The sequence below is a fragment of the Primulina eburnea genome, chromosome 4 (assembly GCF_022965805.1).
Source record: "Primulina eburnea isolate SZY01 chromosome 4, ASM2296580v1, whole genome shotgun sequence".
Lineage (NCBI taxonomy): Eukaryota > Viridiplantae > Streptophyta > Magnoliopsida > Lamiales > Gesneriaceae > Primulina > Primulina eburnea.
This window is the reverse complement of record NC_133104.1, coordinates 35,099,475-35,115,877: the sequence shown is the minus strand read 5'-3', so window position 1 is coordinate 35,115,877 and position 16,403 is coordinate 35,099,475. Positions and strand designations below refer to the sequence as shown.

Genomic DNA, 16,403 nt, shown 5'->3' with positions numbered 1-16,403 from the left:
ATTTGAAATTCTTGAGAAAGTGGGAACACTTTCTTATAGATTAGCACTCCCACCCGACATGTCAAGAATTCACAATGTATTCCACGTATCGCAGCTAAGGAGATATATTTCCGATCCTAGTCATATTCTTGAAGCCGAACCACTATTGATTGAGGGCAATTTAAATGAAGAGCTGAAATATGAAGAAATTCCGATTCGAATTGTGGATCACAAAGACCAAGTACTGAGGCGACGAACTATTCCATATGTCAAGGTACAATGGTCAAACCACACCGAAAGAGAAGCTACATGTGAGCTGGAAGAAAAGATGCGAGCACAATATCCCTATCTCTTTGAAGATCAAGTATAGCCAAGTTTCGAGGACGAAACTTTTCATAAGGAGGGAGGGACGTGAGAACCCGAATTTCCAGCAGAAGATAATATTCAGAAGCTGGTATTTTTTCAGCAGACATGTATTTTCCAGCAGATTAGAATCCAGCAGCAGCAGCACGAAACTCCAGCAGACAGTTACCAATTCAGCCATGACTTGTAACTGAAGCATTTAACACGGAATAAAGATTGTTAATGGCAGATTATGGCCATTAATTGGGAGGCTAACAGTCAGAATTTTGCCTATATATAACACTCTCAAATCTCTGAAATGAGTTACACAAATCTTGAGATTATCACTTGAATTTTCGAGCTAAGTGAGTGCTGATTTTCGAGCAACAGAAACCAGTAGCAAGAACAAGCAGATTTCAGATTTCAACCGAAACACTTTTAGCAAATTACTGTAAGTGGGCTTATGTATAAATATCTTGAAATCCGTTTGATAATTCTGTTTTAAAGTTCAGTTTCTACATGATTTCTGATATATGATTTTGAAGCACTGATACTCCCTAGTGAACTAATGGTAGGAATATATATTCTGAACATTTCTGAATTCTGATTCTGATTCTGGCCTCACCCCTTAGAGGAGAGAACATATAGGGGACTGATATCAGTTTAGCCATGAAATTCAATAACGTGTTCAGTGCTTACTAATTCTGATTTCTGTTCTGAAACCTGCAAAGTCTGAATTCTGATTTCTGTTATGAAATACGAGTTTCTGTATATTATTGTATTACTGTTTCTGTATTAAAATGATTTTCGAAAACTGGGAGTTAATCCCGCCCCTGCTTACTGAGTGACAATCATATCACTCACCCACCAAACCCATCTCAGATAAAAGTACTGAAGAAATGTTAGAAGAAGAGGAGCAGATCCAGTTCTGGGGCTGGTGAAGAAGACTGTTGTTCTCAGTTTATGTTCATTTTTATTCCGCTGCATCTGTTAAGATACTGTAATATTTGGTTTTACATTTCCGCTGTAAAACATCAGTATTCGAGTTGTAACAGACAATTGATTTATTTCGTATTATGAATAAAAGACTGGTTTCTGAGTTTCTGTACTTCTGAGGCTTGTTGTTTTCGAATGTAATATTTGAGAGCAACGCCGGTGTCAACCAACCCCCGTCCCGGGGCGTGACAAATATTAGTAATTTTTTTATAAAATTTAACATCACTATTATCCCATTTAGTTGTTTTAGAGACTTGATATTTGAACTCCATTTTTTTGTTATTTGCACTCGATTTAAGAATAAATTCGACACATATTTTACGCATGAATATAAATAACATAAAATGAAATGTAAATATCAACTCCTTTTATTTTTAGTATAATTAGATACTAATTATTTAAAATTTCTTTTCATAATTTAAAAATACGATAATTATATAAACAAAATACATATGACAGTTACCTATTTTGATTAAACGAATGTCACTATTCCATCTCTTTTTTTCTTTGCGTAGAGCCTTCTAGCTACCCGGCTTAGAGAAAGGGGTGAAAACGGTCATTTCATATCATAATAGAAGTAGGGATGGCAACTTTCCCCACGGGTTTGGGGCCCCGCGGGGAAAACCCAAAATGGGGATGGGGATCCCCGATTTTTTCGGGGATGGGGATTTTTTTAAATCCCCGATGTATTTCGGGGTGGGTATGAGATTACTATCTCCATACCCGAAATCCCCGAACCCGCCCCGAAAATAATATCAATAATAAAATAATAGTATTATTAACATTAATCATATAATAATAATATTATTTTTAAAATATTAATAATCTTATTATTATTAATATTATCTCTAATAATTATAGATAATAATAACTTTGGGTTTGAGAAAATATTCGAATTCTTCATCGTCTTGTCATATTAATATTTTTGAAACGGGGATGGGAAGTTGATCCCCGAAGTTTCGGGTTTGGGGATTCCCCGAACCCGAAAAAACGAGGATCGGGGCGGAGATGGGGGTAGGGATGGAATTCGGGGATGGGGATGGTAATGGCAAACCCGCCCCCGCCCCGGCCCATTGCCATCCCTAAATAGAAGCAACGTCCACATAAAGTTGGGAAATAGTACGCACTAACAGTTATAGATAGTATAATTTTAGATATAAACAGAAATAAAATTTTCTAGAGGCCTCAAAGATAAATTGAACATCAATAACTTACAAGAACATGGCTAAAAATTGAGATTTTAAAAATTAAAGGGAAAGTTATAAGATAACATTTTTAAAAATAATAATTTATGAGCTTATATTTGATTGATACCACTAGGGGTGAGCAAGAGTTCGGTTAAACCGAATTAACCGACCGAACCGAGCCAATTCGGAAATTCGATTCGGTTATTTCGGAAATTCGGTTTTCAAATTAAAAAAATTCGGTTATATCGATTAATTCGGTTCGGTTACGGTTTTCAAAATTTTGAAATCGGTTAACCAAATTAACCGATATAATAAATATTCGGTCACCGACCGAATTATCCGATTTTAATTCGGTTCGATTTTCATCGGTTATGAAAATTAATTCGGCCGGTTCGGTTATGGCTAAATATTTCGGTTCCGTTATGGCTAATTCGATTCGGTCGGTAACCGAATTGACCGAATACTCATCCCTAGATACCACCATGCATAAATTAAATTTTATAAAATTGTAGAAAAAGGAAGATAATTCATTGGAATGCTAAAATAATAGATAAAGAGAGTAGGAACATTACAAATTATAACTTATTTTTGCTTAGTATTCTCGAAGGAAAGACATAATTGGGCTCGTACTAATCTTATCGGATCGCACTTATAATATATTAAAATTTTCACTGAAGGATACCAATTTAAAAAAAAATTGCAAAGAAAAATCAAATGAAAGTTTTGAACAATAATATTATAAAGTAAAATTGAAATTCTGCAATGCAGTATGATTGTTTGAGAACAAGTCACAATACTTAAATGCAAAAATTACAATTTTGGTATATTAAAATTGCAATTCTTTTTCTTCCGTGACGTAGTGTTGATACGACAAACGTATGCAATGTAATATCATATCAACATTCTCACGGATACAAATTTTTTTTAATTGAAACATTCAGCATTAGGACTGATATATTTAACCAAAATTATAAGTTTTCCTACATGATATATACTTCTCAGTTTTCCCGTCTTATCTCCATCCATAGAGTTGAATATTAACTTTTTAATTAATTAAACCTTATGCGATAGTTTGTGCTTTTAGTATCAGATGTACAGTGAATAATCAAAGGTATCATGCAGATATGCTCATGTTATCCTGCACACCTGGTGTGCTGGTGTGCAGAGTAACAAATTCGATATATATATATATATTATATATATATATATATATATATATATATATATATATATATATATATATATATAACATGAGCACCACCTACGTGACGGTGCATGATTGATCAGCTTTTTTTAAAAAAAAACAAAACAAAAAATTTTTTGTGGTTGTGGGCGTGCCACGTAGGCAGGCGCCCACAGGTGTGCAGGAAATGAGTGTGCAGGGTATCATTTATATATATATATATATATATATATATATATATATATATATATATATATATATATATATATATATATAATATTGAAAAAAAATATCGGATACACCCAATGTTGTATAAAAGATTACCCTACTTTTTAATTTCATCTTTACTAGCTTTCAACAACGCTTCTTCTACCTCTTCCTCCACATCTCTTACCTGCCAGCAGTTCACATGGATCAACTGTTAATTTCTGAGCTATCATATATATATATATATATCGATCAAAAAATATCAGTAGTATTTATATTCTAAAATATTTATATTCAACCACAATGTAAAAGTTCCTTGAGGATGTAAATGATACAAGGAAATTAAGTATTGTAACAAAAACGCACTTGTATTTAATTGAACTTCAGTATTGTTTATTTAATATATGTTACAACCTGTAATGCCCGAGAATTTGATTACTGTAATCTGAAATGATTTGGGTATATTTATCGTAATCTGAAATTAATATGGGATGATTTCTTGATTAATTGAAGTGATTAAAGACATAATGGATCAGACCAGGGAAGCCGGAAAGAAGTTGGAAATACGTGCGCAGAAAGGACCTCGCGCATATGCGTGACCCTGCCGGGGCGCATATGCGCGAGGCAGGCAGAAGACCTCGTGCATATGCGCGACTTGGTTCCGCGCATATGCGCGAGGGTGGCAAAAACTTGTGAAGAATGGAAAATGGCCTCGCGCATATGCGCCAAGTAAGGGCGTGCATATGCGCGAGTTGCGGTGAAGCTACGCGCCGAGACATATTGTCTCGCGCATATGCGCCGATGTATGTCGCGCATATGCGCGAAACGTGCAGTAAGAAGAACGAGCCACTTGCCCTGATGCATGCGCGAGATATATATATATATATATATACATACAAACGTTAATCAGTAGAAAAGGAAGAATTGAGGAGAAAGTTTCAAGTTCTTCTTCGACGTGGAAGATTCGTGACTTGCGAGAAATCCGGCCGTCTGATTTTAAATCTGAGTACAGCACCGTGTTTCTAGCGACGACAGCTACAACTGGACGTAAGTTTTGTTACGTTTAGATATGATTTGAAATCATGATATTGCCAGAATCGAATTTGAATCATATATAGTGTTTCTGATACAGTAGACAGTGTGTATTTGAAATCGGATCGAAGAACAGACTGATTATGTAATTATTATAATTTTCGGAGTTGATTTGATTGAAATTTGATATTAGATTTGTATCATCGTTGAGATTATGAGTTATATCGATATTGATTATGAGTTCTGGTATTCTATTTATAATATTGGAATTGACGGGGTTACGGAGACTGTACTGTTATGCCGTCGAAACATCGGTGGGTCGATATTGATTAGATTCAGTAGTGACTTCGATTATATTGGGATATTATCGATATGGATTAGATTCAGTAGTGACTTCGATTATATCGGGATATTATCGATATGGATTAGATTGTATATGATCCGATATTGATCAGTTTATGTTTTGAGTTGTGTATTGATCAGAACATGCTTTGAGTTGAGCAGTATATTAACACGATCTATTTGATACGGCTATTTAAGATTTGATATGGACAGACCTGACTTCGATACTTCGACTTCGTCAGACCGTGAAGATAAAGGCAGAGACGGATTTATTCATGGACTGTACTGAGCTGTAGCCCAGCCCACTTTTTTTTAGCGACGGTTTTTCATAAACCGTCGCTAATATTTGCGACGTTTTAGTAAAACCGTCGCCGATGAGAATCGGCGACGGGTTTAATTCAAACCGTCGCTATTAGCGACTATTTTTCAAAAACCGTTGCTAATAACGACGGTTGTTTCAAAAACCGTCGTACATCAATGTCTTAGTCCAGTCAAGTCCCGTCCATTTACAAGGATGAGACCAAATTCATCCCATATCCTCTGATCCGCCCCACCTCAATTCTACAAAATTTCTCTTCCTAGTCCCAAGCCCTTTAGCGACAGAATAGAATTGCGGACTCCCGTAGAAATCGAATTGCTCATCGGCAAGGCAACAATCCAGGTAAGAATCGGCTATACATTTTTTATTTTGTTTTTTATAGCTTCTCTGTGCGTGATTTGTGGTTTCTTGATTGTTTGTTGTTGAGTTGTTGATTGACTATTACTTGTTTATTTGTTTAATAATTATTTTATTCTTGTTTAGGATTATAACTTGTACTATTTCAAAATGGAACATTAATCTTGTTTTGACATTACCTGTGTCTACTGCCACTACTGAGCGGGCTTATTTAGCAATGAAGCATGTGAAGACGGCACTTCGCAATAAAATGGAGGATGACTTTCTTGTCGATTGTTTGACACTCTATATTGAACGAGATTTACCTAAACATATTGATGTAAATTCTATTATTGATGAATTTTATGTTTTAAAATCTCGTAGAGCACAACTTCGTTGAACGATATAATGTAAATTTTTTTTAATAATATATAACTTATCATATTGAGTTCAAGCCCCCCCCCCCCCCCCCAACTTCTATTCCTGGATCCGTCTCTGGATAAAGGTATAAATTAATTTTGAGTTGGGATTGCACAACTCGAGTGAGGTCTGACTCGAGTTTTCCTAAATCACATACTTTATTTTATTGCATTGTTATTTGCAATTGAATACGATTGATATTTTTAGTCTATGGATTTATAGACAATGTATGTCTTGAGCCATAGGCGGATATGCTTAGTCGTAGACATTTGATCTTGTGACAGAAGGGCCGGATAGTGAGGACTCGTCACTGGCCCATTGCACTTTGTCAAAGGACATGATATTGGTGATAGGACCACAGTCCATGACGGTTAGGTCAGGACACTGGATGTTTGGTTATATCGACGTGGATAGAACTGGAGTCTTTTCTATTACTGTTGGTCGATATAGGAATACCACATCTGGAAACCGAGATCCCTAGGCTAGGATTGAGTCTAGTCTAAAATGTGGAGTCACGAGTCTAATTGACAGTTTATATTGATTTATGTTTGATATGTTCCTGAATATGATACATGTCGATTTATGTTCCTGATGATGGTACATGTTTAGAATAGGAATTATTCTTGATATGAATTTATGTTCTGATTTGAATACATGTTATGAATGTCTGTTATATACGTTTATATTGATTAAATGATTGCATGTATACATAGTTTATACTGAGAATGTAATTCTCACCGGAGTTATCCGGCTGTTGTCTTGTTTGTATGTGTGCATGACAACAGGTGGGATAGGATCAGGGTCAAGAAGAGAAAGAGGCTGGACTTGATAGCGTGAAGATCCGGCTTCGAAGCAACTTAGGATTCAGCACCGATATATATATATATAGTTGAACCTAGTTGAATTCTTGTACATAACACAAGATTTGTATGTTTATGTTTAGTATGTAATTTGAAGTAAATTACATTACGTTTCCGCTTTGTATTTTTTTTAAAAAAAAATTAGACCCTGTTTATTATAATTGATTAATTAGTCCCAATGAGGATTATAAAAATATGATTAGCGTCCGGGTCCCCACACAACCTTTAGTTTTAGTGATAACAAACTATAATTCATTGTATTAGTATAATCTGTATTTTTATGTGTATTACAAGTACCCGACCGCGTCTTTATTAAGATTCAGAAGATACCTATTCAACCAGTGTCAAGGCCTCATTCAATTGGCCTCATAAAACAGAGCCATCCAACCATTGGATTTATTTATTACTTCAGTTGACCGGTCAAAAGCATTCAAAGTAGTTTGTAAAGTTAAAACTTTTGATTCCTAACAGCACTACAAACAGTCGGATTTGAATATTCCCATAAGGATATTGCCAAGTCAACTATGTAGACAAAAAAATTAAAATAGAAAGATTGCAAAAATATCATACCTACTCTCTCGTATAACAAAAAATTTGCTAAATGGTGGCCTTTTGATAAAGTATGGCCTTAAAGCCGCAAAATCTGGAAGGATATTAATGAGCATTATTAAATGACAGTTGCAGCAACTGATGCTAATATGTCCATATTTGCAGGAAATAGTACAAGTTATATATCGTTGAACGAGAAATTTCAAAAGTTACTATAAATAAAGGATGCTTAGAAGAGTTGAAGACATGAAAAAATTCACGAGAACACATATGCAAGCTTGCATTCTCTAAGAAGGTTGCTGAGCATTCTTAATCTTAATATAATCTCCACTGCTCAACAGCCCTCACATCAAGAACATTCATCAGATATTTCAAGGATCATCAAGGGATTTTTTTAACCATTCAACCATTTCTGTTCTAGACGATCGAAGAGTTGTTCGACAGTTTGAATATGAAGATTCATCTCTTTATTTTATTGGTATTGTATTGGTTGTTTGACCGAGTGTCTCAACCATTCGAGTTTAACTATAAGTTTTGAATTAGGCAGTTAAAACCAAAGTGTTCTAGAACTTTTTTAAGTTGAAGAATGGGTAACATAGGGGCTGAATTCTTCGAACATCCATAAAAATTGTGCAATTTCCTTTACCACATCTACGTATATTGTTTACTTGCTATATTTGAGTATATAATTTAGGGATGTAAATGAACCAAATCGTTTGTGAGCTATTCGAAGCTCGATTCGATAAAAGCTCGTTTAATGAGGCTCGTTAAGCTAAACAAGCCAAACTCAAGCTTTACAGTATTCGGCTCGTTAGCTCGTGAATATGTTCGTTGGTAAGTTCATGACTAATCTTTTAGATGAAAAAAAATAATAGTTTTGATATTTGATTTATTGATTTTGCATATTATTTATGAAATATATAGAAAAAAATCTATTAAATTTATTTATTATAATAAATTTACAAATTTTAATAAAACTAATATATTTTTCTTTAAATATATAATTTACTTTTAATTAATTTAATGGAAATTTAAATTTATAATTCATATTTATTAAGCTTGTTTAGGCTCGATAAAGACTTGAATAAGCTCGTAAGCCATGCATATATTCGTTAAATAAAGCTCGAGCTCGACTCGATTATAAACAAAACAAGCTCAAACATTTAAGAGTTCGGCTCGGCTCGACTTTATTACATCCCTAATATAATCATCTTAAGAACCATTGGACTGTTTCTGCTAAATTGTAGTAATCCAGAAGTTTGGCAATTTCAAAATGAAGTCTGGATATCTATTTTGTATAATGTCAGTAGAGAATATAGGAAATGTGATAATGCGCAATATGGGGACCACAATCCATATCTAGATAATTTTTATAATTATCTTCTGATATTTCTGTTTTAACTTATCATAAATACTAAAATTATACTCTTGTTTCTACATATTAAAGCTTACAATCTATCATATACATTAAAGCTATTAACCAAAACCTTAACCGATCACTTTAAGTTTTGAGTTTCACATTAACAGACAACCTTCATCATACAATAATTCACATATAATGTCATATATCGGAGCCGGCAAAGGCCCAATGCGGATACTTGCCCACACTGGGCCAAAAAAAAAAAAATATGTGTATACTATAATTTTTAGAAAAAAACTAAGTATATATATATATATATATATATATATATATATATATATATATATATATATATATATATATATATATATATATATATATTTAGTGTTTATTTTTATTTTTACGAAATGTAATTTTAGTATTTATGATGCTTAGTATTTTTAAAATTTTAACTTTTGAGAACATGATTCTCAAGCTAGTTCCAGATTCAGGGAGTGATATTTAAGTTGTATTAGAGGAAAACCAGATTCTATATTCAGCTAAGAAAAACCTTTATCGGCCTATGTCTGGTAGTATAGCAAGTCAGAACAACTCTGGAAAAGGCAATCTTGCCGTTGCGAAGCCAGCACAACAGTTAATTAGTTGATACTAATCCAATATAAACTAAGCCTGACAGATATTTAATCCAACTGAGACTGTCCATTAGAGTATAATACAAAACCAACATATGATCTCCAGCTAGCAGCTATCGTTTTCGTTTCGAAAATTTGGAGATATTATCTTTATAGAGTTTAGTCCAAAATTTTTTGTGGATCACTAAACCATCAAGTACTAGAACATTTATTATCTCTTCACTTGCTAAGTGATTTCCTTTTATCGCTAATCTTGTACAATTTTTTTTCTGGGCAATAATGAACTTAAGTTATGTATATATCATGCGATTTTCAAAAATTATTAATTTATGAAGCAGGTTGGCGTTAGGTGAAGGTCGCCTCAATACAATAATTAGCAGTAGATATTTTAAAATTGATGGTGACTTGAGAATAATCACCGGCATGTGATTCACACATTGGCAAGCCTTCTGAATAATATTCATTAATGTTCCCCAAGGAAAAGGCAAACCACGTGAAAGAATGAGTGGGATGGCATATCTTCATCAAATATTTTTTTAGCGGACGGTCTCATGAATATTTATATATAATATGGATCAACTACACGGATATTTGAATAAAAAGTTATATTCTTAGCATAAAAAGTAGTACTTTTTAATAGATGACCCAAATAAGATATCCGTCTCACAAAATACGACCCGTGAGACCGTCTCACACAAATTTTTGTCAATATTTTTACCTTTTCAAACTTATAAATGGTTATATTACCAAAAGACTAGATTATTTTTGTCTACTAGAAATTAAATTACTGTAAAGTAAGTCAATGAACAAAAAAAGAAAAAGAAAAACCACTTGCAATTGAAGCGCAGGCAAAACTTTGTAATAGGAAGAAAGTGAGACGGACCTTGTGAATGATGTCTTCAGCTTGTTTGGCTTCATCGACTGCTTTTTTAGCAAGATTATCGAATTTATCCAGGGTTTGCTTAAGCTTGGAGTCTCCGGGGAGCTTCGCCTCCACCTCCTCCACGATCTTGTCCGTTTCCTCCGCTATCTCTTCAACCACTTCCGTCAATTGCTCCACCTTCTCTATGGCTTTGTCGATCCTCGCTGTAACAACATATATATACGAAAACTCAAATACGATCTACAAACGATCGACTAGTGAGAGATAAATGTCATAGAAATGATTTGTTCTTGATTAATACATATATACGTTACTGACCTTTAAGCCCTACAAAGATTCCTCCTTGGTAGCCAACTGCAGGTAGAATCACTGTTAGTAGTATGCCTAACAACCATTTTTTCCTGCATTAAAACGTTAAAAACATTTGTCAAGCATCCATTTTTTCAAAAAAATAACCAATGTATTATGCACGAAAATGATCCTCGTTTCCACCAAAACAAAATCATTTGCTTGCATATGTCTCAAATACAAGTTTTAGTTACCATGGCGAGGTAGAAGGATCTGGAGAAGATGATGCCCTGGGTACAAAGTTCCTTGAAATAGTGATAGCCCTGTAAATTTGCAAAAAAAAAAAAAAATGAAGTCAATCTAAGCTGATCGAATAAACAATAACTAAGAAACTCAGTGTAAGGGATTGCTAATTAACGTACGTAGAAATCCCATATTTTGAGTTGAATTTCAGGAACAGCTGAGATTGATCGATACAAGTCCTACAATGTCCCTGAGACAGGCTGCGCGGCCGAAGACATGGAAGATGGAGATTGCTGCAATCTTTAACATGAAGGTTGATGTAGCGGCTTGAGATTTTGGCACTCATAACTCCAATTTTTCTACAAAAAAGTCGCCTATTGGGCAAGAATGGAATATAATGTATAATGAAGTAACGACGAAGGACTATTCAATAATTGAGATGGCTGGTTTTTATTTTTTGTTTATTATTTTTATAGCTGAAAACACACTGTTGGAGTCTTCTTATCTACTTGTGTTGGTTGTGGGGCGTTTTTTTAATAAATAATTTAAAAATATAAATGTATTTCAAAATTAATTTTAAAAAAAATTCAAATATACTTTAATCCGTGCTTACGAAGCACGGATGATGCTCCACGTTGGAGCGACCTACTTCGTAAGCACGGACCACGCTCCACGTTGGAGCGTCCGCGCTTTGAGTAAGCACATATGCTCCATCGTCCGTCCACATGTCGCATCTTCTCTCCTCACGCCACTTATCCGTCCGCCAATCTCTGTCTCTTCTCTTTTCATTCTCTCCTACTTCCTCTTTCTTTTACCCTTCCATTTTCATTTCCTTCCATTTTCATTTCTCTATTTCTCTGCATATTGCAATTTCTCCTTTCGTCACCGAACAACTTTTGAGATCGTTGCTTATCGTAGAACGAAATTTATAAGATCGACAATTTATTTCAAAATGACAGATACTTGAGGTCCAAAAGATCCCAATGTCCTTTATTTACAAGCGACACATATGTCGTCAACAGTTTTTTCATTAACCGTTGATGATATTGTCAAAGTGAAGAGGTCAGAAAATTTGATTTGGAAGTTATACACTGATAATTATATACACAATCGTGTACTTATATATTTAAATCATATGGGTTTCTATGGAGTTTTAGAATGTGGCTCACAAGTTTTTGATAATCATTTGATTACTGCTCTTGTTGAACGTTGGCGACACAAGACACACACGTTTCATTTTATATGTAGTGAAGCAACAGTCACGTTATAAGATGTTTCAATAATTTGAGGTCTAATAATTGATGGTGAAGCAGTCAGTGGAATATATGTGTCACATAAAGTTGAGGAATGACAACACATCTGTTTGGATTTGTTGCGATTTGTGCCATCATCAAAACATTTGAAAGGTGGTCATTTGTCTATGACTACACTACACGATCATTGCATGTCTAACCTTGTTAATGATGATACTTCAGAAATATTGTGAAATATACCCGTTGTGTAGCGTTAATGATTATTGGAGGAATAATGTTCCCTGACTATCAAGGAGGGTCTGCTAGACTAATATTTTTGCAACTGCTACGGGATATTGATAACGTGAAGTCTTATAGTTGGGGTAGTGCAGTTCTAGCATTTTTATACCGTGAGTTATGTAACGCATCACGTATAGATAAGACTACAATTGCTGAACCTTTATATATCCTGCAGGTATAATTAATGTAATGTGATTATTTAACACAATATGAGCATGAAGCATGATTAAATGTGTTAACCCTTACCAAGATAGGTTAACATTAGTTGTACCTCGCATTGATCCAGATGCTATTATTCCAGTTTCTCCATATGATGCAGGATAATATTTAAAAATTATTGTGGTAATATCAAATATATCTCTTATAATATTTTGATATGTAATTGTTTTTTGTTAAATTGTAGGTGAAAAATTGGAGTTAGTTACACATATTCGCCAACATATACTATAAGAATTATAAGAGATTCTCTAGATCGTATGAATTATAATGAGGTATTATAGAATTTTAATATTTAATAGTGATTAAACGAAGATTATTTTTGTTTTGAATAAATGAATTTTTAATTTGAACATTTCTATTTTTTACAGTTTAATTGGATCGTTTACCAGAAGAATGACATACATGTAAAGACGATTATTGATTCATACGACAACAAAATATGGTGATGTGTGTCCCCTTACTTTCTTTGACATCGTGGAGATGCATCGTCCTAATCGGGTTATGCGAAAATTCCGAAGATGACAATCAATTTCAGTGTCTGCCGTTGACAATGATGATATGCATAATATCACGAGAATAGGTCATCGAAATACCAATCAGAGAGATTATCATAAAAATTCAATTGAGTTTTGGAATAGTAGGTTGAGGTATGTTGCTAAAGGGGTACGACACAGGCTGATCGATGCAAACTGACGAAGACTATTTCCAATGGTATAATCGAATAACTGTACGCACCATATCACCTACAATTAATGTCGTTGGTTTTCAACCATACCCGTACAATGCTTTTGCCGGACAATTTAATGTCCAAAAAATTTCAGTTGCCTTCTCTTTTTTCGCATTAGTCATCATTAGGGTGGGGAAGTGATATGCTTAGGCAACCAAGTGAGTTTGCAGGAACTTCTACTACTATTCCGTCAACTGATTTGAATATGGAAAGAACCTATGCTACTGAACCTGGTTTTTTCATTGATTTAGGGATTGCTGAATTTCGTTCGTTTGGTCAGCAGGATTTTCAAACTCCGTCTTGGTCGAACATACGAAGTTTTAAAAATTTGCTTAATGTTGGTCCTTACCATCTTGTGCATGACATTCAACTACAGATGAATGTTATTTCACCTATCACTTTTCCAGGTTACTCGAATGAGGAAATCCTGAATATGTAGGATTGTGTAGAGGAACGAGAAGACGCAATCCACCTGATTGTGGAACATGGAGCCATTTATATCATTGTAATTATGACGATGATTCTTCTATTTAATTGTAACTATATCATTTCTATTGTTGTATCGTTTGTATTGTTGCATCGTCTAAATTGTATTATTTCTACAATAGTGATCATTAGCGAAAGATAATATGCAAAAAATCAGAAGTCCCGAATAAAAACTAAGATACACAATTAAATAAAGCTGAAATAAAAGATAAGATGAAAAAAATCAAAAGTGAAGTCTGTGTCCTCAAATTTGTTGTTCTTCGTTTCGTGCTCATCTGCGAGAAGTAAATTAAAATTAAAGAACCCCAAACTTTAGACCATATTTTATGCCCTCCAGTGAACCCTTATATAAAGGTAAATGGAAGATGCAACTGCTTTCGTGGACTCTCACTGTCGTTCAAGCAGATGTCATTCTAACTCTATCACAAGAAATGCAAGTGGTGGCAAAGAAAATAAAGTTGTTCCATAGATGGTTTGAACATCAAACCTCCATGTTTTCAAAACCATTCGAGAATAAGACTTGCTATAAAATCTAGCAACTCTGGAAGGCCGGGCGTTGGGATGGGCTGAAACATAAGAAATTTAAGTTGATCTTAGCCGGTGACCTTTCATTGACCTCCAAATGAGAAAGTGTCTTCTTCAGTTGATTATTATTTAGAGGAGAAAAATTCTGATACCACAACCATACAGCTCCTGATTGCTACTGAATCTACTGTTCTTATTTCTCCACTGATCGAGTCTGACATTCGTAAAGATGCCTCTCAATTTCTTCTTCGTTGTGAAGGCACCTATGGAGCCAATGACATGGAACATGTAGAGGAAATTCACAATAATGAAGACGACCGGTCAGATTCTGCTGATACTAATGATGATTAACCTTCGCTCAAAAATGATCAGATTGCGATCGATTTCCATTTTTCAGAGGTCAATTTCCAGCTTGAAAAGGTTCGCAGACTCATGGTAGACTTCGATGCTCGTCTGCTCGCTTCTGATGTTGGTATCTCTAATATTCTCCAAGCAGTCATGAAGAATGTATCTGATCTTTCAATAGACATCAAACTCTAAATGAATGAGTTCAAATCCTCCACGAAACACATCAACAATGACATAGTCACCTTGTCTGCTAAGTTAAATTAAGCTCAACAAAGACTTGGAAATTGTTGACGGCCTTCAGGCCATTGGCACTCAGCTTCAAGAAATGTTAGAATTATTTCATAAGAGTGATGCCAAAAAAAGGGAAGAAGAAAAAGAAGGCAAGAGGAGGAGGCCAGAAGGAAGAAGGATGAAGCTAGGAGAAGAACCGTAGTGGAAGAGAAGAAGAATATAGATTATCATGAGAGGTGGTAGATCATGAAGCCGTGAAAGTTCCTGGTTCAGAAGGTAGTATAGGTATTTATTTTATGTACTTTGGTGTAGTTGGATTTACTGCTTTTTCATTCTTTGTAACAATGAAATTCATTATCTCAATTAAATTCATTTTTTAATACAAGCATTTGATATCTCGGGGAAAAGGTCTTTTCACCAAAAAAAATAAATAAATTGTTAGAACCCTTAGTTTTGGTGATAACAGACAATAAGTTATTGTAATAGTACAAGCTGCCTTTTTGAGTGTATTAAAGGTACCCGACCCCGTCTCTATGAAGATTCAGAATACTCATTCAACCAGTCTCAAGGCCTCATTCAAGCGATGTCAAAATACAAAGTCATCCAATCGTTGGATTTATTGATTACTTCAATTGACCTGGTCCAAAAAATTCAAAGCAGTGTGAAAAGTTCAAACTTTTGATTCTCAACAGCACCACAAACGGTCGGATTTGAAGTTTCCCATAAGGATTTCGCAAAGTCGACAGTACAGACAAAAACCTTATAATAGAAAGATGGCAAAAAGATTCTACCTACTCTCACATGACATAAAATCTGCAGAATGACAACTTTTTGATAGAGTATGGACTTAAAGTCACAAAAGAATGAAGCATATTAATCAGCATTAAATGACAATTGCAGTAACTGATAGGTGAAATATCTTTATTGTCGGGAAATAGTACAAGTTATCATTAAATGAGCAATATCAAAAGATATTATAAATAAAAGATGCCAAGAAGAGTTGAAAGCACGAAAAAATTCATTAGAACACAGATTCTGTGAGAACCGAAAATCTTGCAATAATGTAACTAAAATTTGGAAGGAAATTTTATTAGCATAAGATTCTTTTATTGTATTAGAATAAGATGGCCATGTTGAAATATTTATTGCCAAGCCAATTAAATCTACACATTGCAAG

The 16,403-nt window shown here is 34.3% G+C and overlaps 1 protein-coding gene across 1 annotated transcript; it reads right to left on the bottom strand.

Moving 5' to 3' along the window:
• Positions 1-3,938: 3,938 nt before the first annotated feature.
• On the bottom strand, positions 3,939-11,595 carry LOC140830999 (uncharacterized). The gene is made up of 5 exons (XM_073194642.1): positions 11,338-11,595; positions 11,170-11,238; positions 10,946-11,028; positions 10,628-10,830; positions 3,939-4,081 (listed from the first exon to the last, which is right to left on the bottom strand). Exons 1-5 carry the CDS (start codon positions 11,502-11,504, stop codon positions 4,013-4,015), a joined length of 591 nt encoding a protein of 196 aa, XP_073050743.1. The 5' UTR covers positions 11,505-11,595; the 3' UTR covers positions 3,939-4,012.
• Positions 11,596-16,403: the final 4,808 nt, after the last annotated feature.